This window comes from Psilocybe cubensis, chromosome 3 (assembly GCF_017499595.1).
Source record: "Psilocybe cubensis strain MGC-MH-2018 chromosome 3, whole genome shotgun sequence".
In the NCBI taxonomy this organism is placed as follows: domain Eukaryota; kingdom Fungi; phylum Basidiomycota; class Agaricomycetes; order Agaricales; family Agrocybaceae; genus Psilocybe; species Psilocybe cubensis.
In genome coordinates this window covers 1,361,953-1,369,390 of record NC_063001.1, presented here as the reverse complement: position 1 = coordinate 1,369,390, position 7,438 = coordinate 1,361,953, and the positions used below count along the sequence as shown (strand labels likewise).

The 7,438-nt window shown below is 46.2% G+C and overlaps 3 protein-coding genes across 3 annotated transcripts; 2 read left to right on the top strand and 1 right to left on the bottom strand.

The window, feature by feature from the left end:
• Window positions 1-620: 620 nt before the first annotated feature.
• On the bottom strand, window positions 621-1,267 carry JR316_0003234 (Ran guanine nucleotide release factor; the record flags this gene model as incomplete). The annotated part of the gene is made up of 3 exons (XM_047889009.1): window positions 621-966; window positions 1,029-1,145; window positions 1,197-1,267. 3 exons carry the CDS (start codon window positions 1,265-1,267, stop codon window positions 621-623), a joined length of 534 nt encoding a protein of 177 aa, XP_047751383.1.
• Window positions 1,268-1,544: 277 nt separating this feature from the next.
• JR316_0003233 (putative kinetochore protein NDC80) lies at window positions 1,545-3,871 on the top strand (the record flags this gene model as incomplete). Its single annotated transcript, XM_047889008.1, has 8 exons — window positions 1,545-1,807; window positions 1,856-2,270; window positions 2,327-2,513; window positions 2,572-2,666; window positions 2,728-2,872; window positions 2,923-3,476; window positions 3,536-3,666; window positions 3,727-3,871. 8 exons carry the CDS (start codon window positions 1,545-1,547, stop codon window positions 3,869-3,871), a joined length of 1,935 nt encoding a protein of 644 aa, XP_047751382.1.
• Window positions 3,872-5,200: 1,329 nt separating this feature from the next.
• Window positions 5,201-7,411, top strand: JR316_0003232 (Adenylate-forming reductase 06235; the record flags this gene model as incomplete). The annotated part of the gene is made up of 12 exons (XM_047889007.1): window positions 5,201-5,472; window positions 5,525-5,711; window positions 5,764-5,808; window positions 5,861-6,048; window positions 6,103-6,270; window positions 6,326-6,377; window positions 6,431-6,540; window positions 6,605-6,713; window positions 6,768-6,874; window positions 6,928-6,944; window positions 7,001-7,159; window positions 7,215-7,411. 12 exons carry the CDS (start codon window positions 5,201-5,203, stop codon window positions 7,409-7,411), a joined length of 1,611 nt encoding a protein of 536 aa, XP_047751381.1.
• Window positions 7,412-7,438: the final 27 nt, after the last annotated feature.

Sequence of the window (7,438 nt, the reverse complement as noted above, 5' to 3'; positions counted from 1 at the left end):
CACTGTGAGTTTGAACACTTTGGGTACTTGGAAAGTTAAAGTCAACGCCTATCTACTGCCGGGGCGGGAGCTCGAGCACGATCGCTTCGGCCCATGTCAAAGGCACATGGCTTAACCTCGACATTCAGTCAGGGCTGTCTATGGGGATGATTTTCAGTCTTCTGAACATTTTAGATGGCGGCGTTATCTCGGACTGCTCCCACAGAACTTGAGAAACGACAGAGTGGGCCAACTGCTATACGTGAGATATCAATGCTTGCAATGGTATCATGGCATACAGTGGTAAAAGAACACATGAGTTGAATTAGAAAGGAATAAAAGACACACAGAAATGATCGAACGGTTGATCGAGATGTCTAAACAAGCAGCGAGGAATCCTTTTGGTGGAGTCCGAAACAGCGAATTCGATAGGATCAGAAAGCGTTTCCTTTATTGGAAGATAGTTTTGATAAATAGCCATTTGTTCCAACTCACCACTGTTCTCGTTTATTTAGGGCGAGAACGGTAAGGGGGTCAAAAGTATGGGAACCAATGCCGACAGGGAGGATATACATTATCGAATGGGCGATCCATATATCTGGTTTTACATTTCCTGACCAAGGGAATCTACAGCTAGATCGTTAAGCGAACAGGTCGAAGTCCAGTATACGCAACGAACGGACGAACGTGTCGAAGTCAGCTTCCGCCTTTTGAAGGCCGCCGCTGTCGACCGCTCCTCCATCGACCGTCTCAAGTGGAACATTGAAAGTAACCACCAGATCTATGCCTTTTGACTCTACACGGTACAGTCCCATCAAGATCTCGACTTTGTCGGGAGTGGTGTGGTTGAATTTGGGGATGTATTGGACTCCTTTTAAAACGGCGACCGATGGTGTTTCGTCACCTCTGTCATTAGGAATGACAGATACACTTTGAACTTCAGAAGAGCGTGCCGAATTGTCATGCGCTAAAGAGTCAAAGTGGAATCTAGATTGAAGTCCAATGTCTTGTTAATGGCTAATCTACAATTAGAGAGGAAAAAATAATACCGTATTGCGTCATTAAAGTGGGAATGATCCACTTTTTGTAGGATCTCTACGACAATGCTGATATTAAAATTGGGGTACATAAACACCTCCTGGTTGTCTGGTACTTGACGCAAGTCGCTGTCGCAGGGTGTCAACGCGGAACAGAGTACTGACCATGCATTTACTCACGACGCATCGGTAAGATCAAGGGCCGTCTTCGCAATGATAGCGCCTCCAAAGAGCTCACGATCGACAGACATGATGAGGAGAAAAGAATGAAAAGGGTGATTGCAGAAGATGAGTGAAAAGTGTGAATGCAAGCGCCATTTTGTCAAATGTCTGTGACTCCTTCTGAATGAAAGAACAAGTTGGACGATCCGAAGTTAATCGTGGGAAAGGGTAACTGTCATGTGATACGGTGTTCACTGTTTGTGACTAGACGCGTATGTCACGCGAAGTGCTCATTCTCAACTTCTACTAGAACAAGATAAACATCAAGCCCATATTTCGAGTAAAGGATAAAGTCCTTGCACCACGATGGACTCAAGAAGACGGTCTGTAATGCAACCATCACTTGACCCTCTTTCCAACGCACGGTCGGGAATTCCGATGCCTTCTACCATCAAGAAAGCTTCTACTTCATCCAACCATAGAATGTCGCTCGCAGGACCAGCCCTCCGCGCCCCCGTCCCTCCTGTTCCAAATACCAATCCACGACAGTCTATGATGAGATCCCAGAATGTCAATACATTACTGCAAAGTACGAGTAAGCCACAATATGGCCGCACTCCAATGTCAACGTATGTGAAACTCCGTTACTTTCATTTAGTGCCCTAACCTTGTAATAGCTCAGTCCGTCGAGGATCTACTTGGGGAGGTGGTGGCGGACAAATGGGCCCTCCTTCATCTCTTACACTCCTGAAAGACAACCGCCCGTTACGGGACAAGGCCTATCAAGCGAGGATGCGGCAGGATGTTTACAATTACCTGAATGATTCAGGTTTCGAAATTTCAATGCAAGCGCTAACCAGTCCGCAAGGCAAAGAATACCGCGCCATTTTCGATACCCTGGTCCTCACACTGGATCCGAGTCACCCGCTGAAAGAGGACGCTCGATTTGAAGACGAATTCATTCCAGTTTTGAAGGCGTTGAGGTATCCATATGCCCATCAAATTGATACAAAATGGCTGGTGGCGGTGGCTAGCTCATATTCTTGGCCACATCTCCTCGGCGTGTTGCACTGGTTAGTTGAATTATGCAAGGTAATTATTCACCGCAGTCATGTAATCCTAATCTTGCTATTAATAATTTTTCTTAGATGCGTACTGACTACCTTGTCAGCGGCCATCCTACAATTCAAGACCCTGCAAACATTCCCGAAGAGTTTGACGATCCGTATGATCATAAAGCTCTGGCATTCCAATATCAAGAAGAAGCGTACACTATGTGGCTGGATCGTCACGATGAATTTACGAAATGGGATCAGATCATGGAAGAGCGCTATCGTTAGTGTGACAATTATTCTATACTTGAAATGGTTTGAATTTACTCTTGGCTACCCAGAAAAAAGGAACGAACGTATTCAGGCAGAATTAGATGAACAGACCGAAAAGCTGAATCTGGCGAAGGCCGAATACAATAAACTCAAGGCCTCGGCTGTAAGTCAATACTTCTGTCATACTTATTCCTCTTTCACATTTATACTTTCTATACATATAGACTCAAGTTGCGGATTTGGTAACACGGAACGAACAGTTACAGAAAGATTGTGGGAAGCTTAAAAAGATACTTGAACGATACGAAGTTCGGCGCGACAAACTAATTGAACAGATCGCGTTCGAGAAAGCGGAATTGAACAGAGGAGGTGAAACTTGCTCCACTACAGCTCTCTTTCGTGTTCTTATTTCAATCTAGCCGAGATATTGAACGAGCTGAAAGCAGAACTAAACAAACTCACTGAGACAGTCAAGGCTCAGAATCTGACGCCAGAAGAAGTCATCAAGATGAACACAGATCGCGAAATGCTAACACGAAATCTCGAAGACCTTAAGCAAAAGATAGCGGAAACACACAAGACGGTTATGTCCTTGGAAGTCAAAGTCACAAATCGCGCCGCCGCAGTAGAAGAAGCACTTGATGCATACACCAATCTGCTTTCATCACTAGGCCTTTTTCCAAATCCCCCGGAGCCTTGGCAAGATGTAGATCTGACTTTGGAACTCAATTCAGCATCATCCAATCCTCAACAACTGCTTGTCGGTTTAGATATTCGGAAGGTCATCCGGCCTACGCTTAGTAGTGTAGCAGAGGCTAAGCGTCTGGAACGAGCGGCTCTAGAAAACGAATCTGTCAAGGTCAGCAACGAGCTTGACCAATACACTACCGAATGCAAAAATTTGGACTATGAACTGTGTGAATTGGAGAAGAAGGCCAGCAACCTGAATGATCAGGCCGACGACCTCCGAGACGTACGTTTTATTCTCTCGGGCCATCTTTTGTGTCTGACTTTCTGGTTGATGCACTCCAGGCCTCACAACAAGAAGCCCAGGTTGCGAGCGCAGAAGCCGCACGATTAGAGCGCGAACTAGCTGCAGCCAGAAATGCCGCGATTTCGAACGGTCTAGGCGTCAAATCACGATTACAGGCTCTTCAGTTTAGGTCCAGTATCTATGTGCCATTTTTGGGACGTGTTCAAATTACTGACATAGAGCCTTACAGTTATCAAGAGCAGATAGAGAAGGTTAATCGGTTGAAGGAGGACACCGTTCGAGCTATCTTGAAGAATAGTCAAGAAATTGCCAACTTCAAGCAAGAGGTTTCCCGACATCTTCAAGAGTTGCGCGAATTTACTGAAGCTGAATAAATCATTCCGGCGTTTTATCTTCTCATTTCATTCTATTCTCGAAATCTTTCATGTGCGATATTTTGTATATCTACGATGCCAGTGCAAAGTGATTGTTTTAGGCTACACTGTATATTATCTTCACGCTTCTTTCCGAGAACCTTCGACAGCCGATTTGCCCATCAACATCCGGAAGGTGTCAGTTACCGCTATAAGCTGGGAAACGTGTACGAAGTCGAAGGCTCATAGAGTGAAGGAACTTGTCACCAAAAATAGTCTTCGGCCCCTGGCTGTGCTCTTAGGGCTGGTAATTGGACCCATCGGCAACTCGACGTTAAACGTCTCATCAAGACTAGATCGACATCTTACGACCACCGACGTGTTCGATAATTACTTTACCCCAGGTTATCAGTTACCGCTAACAGGGCGGCATAGTCTAAAGACCTTGCTGTCCACCCGGCATCACGATACCGTGAGGAAGAATTTTGGCGCATTCCACTGCGACACGCAACCTAGACGGCGGCCAGGGCAATTTTTACCCATCGGGTTCTTGACGCATTACTTTGGCGCTATCTCCGTGAGTACACTATACCTAATTGTGGTTCGTTCCAAATCATCGACGTCGTCACAGATTGGGATCCATGGTTCCTTCTCAAGTTTAAAAATAAAATATTTCCGAATCTCTGGATTCGGTTCCTTCATGAATTTCTCTTCATCGTTAGCCTTCAAATTCATGGCATGCTCCAGTGGAACCACGTTCAAGATGGCCATTATCTTCTCATGATATATCCATTGTTTGGGATCTACAGCCAAATGCCGTCAAGATAGTTATCTCTCATATATCGCGCTGCAGCAAATCCACTTCCCCATTTTTCGAGATTCACCGACTAAAATCTGATCGCAGCGGCCTATGGCAGTCTACAGACCATTTCGATGAATCAAGATGAAACCAAGGTGCCCATATCCCACCGAGATAGTTGACATCTCGCTCCGCTGAGTTTGGAGATCTAGCATCGCATATCAGAACAGACATTTCCCAAGTATCTTATTACACCCTGCGGCATGAGTTCAAATGCAAAAATGTATTCGCATGGCCCCGATGTGCCGGAACGCCGGAATCGTTACCGGGGAGCCAACCCAGTTCCTGCGAGTTTACTACTCTCTCAGTCGCTGGTGCAGTTCCATTTGGGAAAATATTTCCTAGGCATCCTTTACCGATAACTTTTCTTGTTATTGGGTTACGTGGGTGCATATAAAAGGTCAGCCATGTACGCACCCGATTCTGCGCCCCTCCTTCTAGGACTGTAGTACTTCCTTGAGCTACCGGCGTTCATCCCCTTTTCCCCTCCAATGTCTGACCAACTCAAAGGATTCCCTGAGCCTCCAATGGATCCGGAGAAGGGTACCCTGGAGGCCGTTCACTTGCCTTACACTCCAGACGTGAAGACTCCCCCATCCCCGGATCGCAACGCCACTTTCCCTTCCTCAAAAGAAAAAGACTCTGCTGTCCTAACTTCAACCAAGGAGGTCGTTCTAGCAACGAAGCCCAAGCCAGCAAACAAACCACCGAAGAAAAAAGTCTCGAAATGGATTCTATGGAAACTTTGGTTCAACACATACAGGTAAGTTTGTGTACAATTATTCGATGTCAGAGCTAATCCTTCGCCCCGATAGAAAATTCTTCACCTTTACTTTTGGATTCAACATGATTGGTCTGGCATTGGCAGCGTCAGGTCACTGGCCCTATGGCGCCAAGTATTCGGGCGCCATTGTCGTCGCTAATTTCAACTTCGCTATCTTGATGCGTAATGAAGTCTTTGGGCGTATACTTTATCTGGTCGTGAACACTTTATTCGCCAAAGTATGTCTTCTCATTCTTGATAAGATTGATATGATGCTAAACGCCCATCCAGTGGCCCCCTCTTTGGTTCCGTTTGGGTTGCACATCGGTTCTACAGGTGCGTATATGTTGATCATTGATCAACAACCTTCTCATAGTTGTCCTTGCAGCATCTCGGTGGGATTCACAGTGGCTGCGCGCTGTCAGGTGTACTTTGGCTTCTCTACAAAGTGATCATGAATTTCCGCAAGCTTGATGTCACACACGACGCAGTCCTTGTCATGGGTGTTGTAACCAATCTTGCCGTTATGATCAGTGCCCTCAGTGCCTTCCCTTGGGTGCGAAATACTCATCACAAGTGAGTCACGGCTACCGGTTCTCCACCCGTCATTTATTAACCGGAAATTTAAAGTGTTTTCGAGCGTCATCATCGCTTCGTTGGATGGCTTGGCCTCATCTGCACCTGGACTTTCGTCATTTTGGGAGATACCTACGACCCCGTCACTCGCTCCTGGAACCTCAATGGAGTTGCCCTCATTCGCCACCAGGATTTCTGGTTCACTATGGGAATGACTATCTTGTATGTGGCTAAGTTCAATCCCGAGCTCCCAAACGCTCACGGTTTCTATTTTTAGCATCGCTCTTCCTTGGTGCTTTGTGCGAGAAGTACCGGTAGATATCGAACTGGTAAGCGGTGCTCCATATCTGACTTTATTACCATATATAACCTACTTGTGTAGCCCTCGGCTAAAGTGGCCATCATTCGCTTCAAGCGTGGCATGCAACAAGGTCTTTTGGGACGCATCAGCCGCTCGTCGATCATGGAATACCACGCTTTCGGAATCATCTCGTAAGCACCCCCTGACCTAATGATGCAAAGAACATAATCGTCTAACCTATTTGGTATGCGATAGTGAGAGCAGACATGCAAAATATCACTACATGATCGCTGGTGTTCAAGGTGACTTCACCAAGAGCCTTGTCGTTGACCCACCGAAGACCCTATGGACCCGTGAACTCAAGGTGCGATAATTCCGGGAAGCTGTATATCCAACTTTAACTGACAGATCCCAACAGTTTGCTGGAGTTTCGAACACTTCAACACTCTATAAACGCGGTATCCGTATTTGCACTGGAACTGGAATCGGAGCGGCTCTATCCACATGTCTACAGTCTCCTTACTGGTAAGTCTCTACTTGTGAAGCTCGAAGACCTTGGATACTCACTACCAGAATAGGTATCTGATATGGATCGGTAAGCGTGGCCTCCGCAGTTATCGTGTATCTGCGTGTATCTGACATTTCTCTCAGGTTCTGAACAAGAAAAGACCTTCGGACCAACTATCAGTGGCCTGATTCACAAACACATCGGACCCGAGCGCCTCATGCTGTGGGATAGTAAAGCAAGAGGTGGTCGTCCAGATTCGATGAAGCTAGTGAAGGAAGCATACGCCTACTGGGATGCTGAAGGTACGGATCAGAATGCCCGCGGACTATGGGAAAATCAACTAACAACACCCCGCAGTCGTCTTCATTACATCAAATTACATTGGAAACTCAGAGATTATGCAAGGGTGCAAGGAGGCAGGCATCCCATGCTTCGGAACTCTGTGGGACTTCGTAAGTCGCTCTCCATTCTTAGATGAAGGATGGATTCTTAACGGTGTCTTTAGTGAAAACGCTTTTGAGTCTTTTCAAAGCCTCCCCATTTTGCATATTTAATAACGTCGTGTGATGAAATGAGACGGC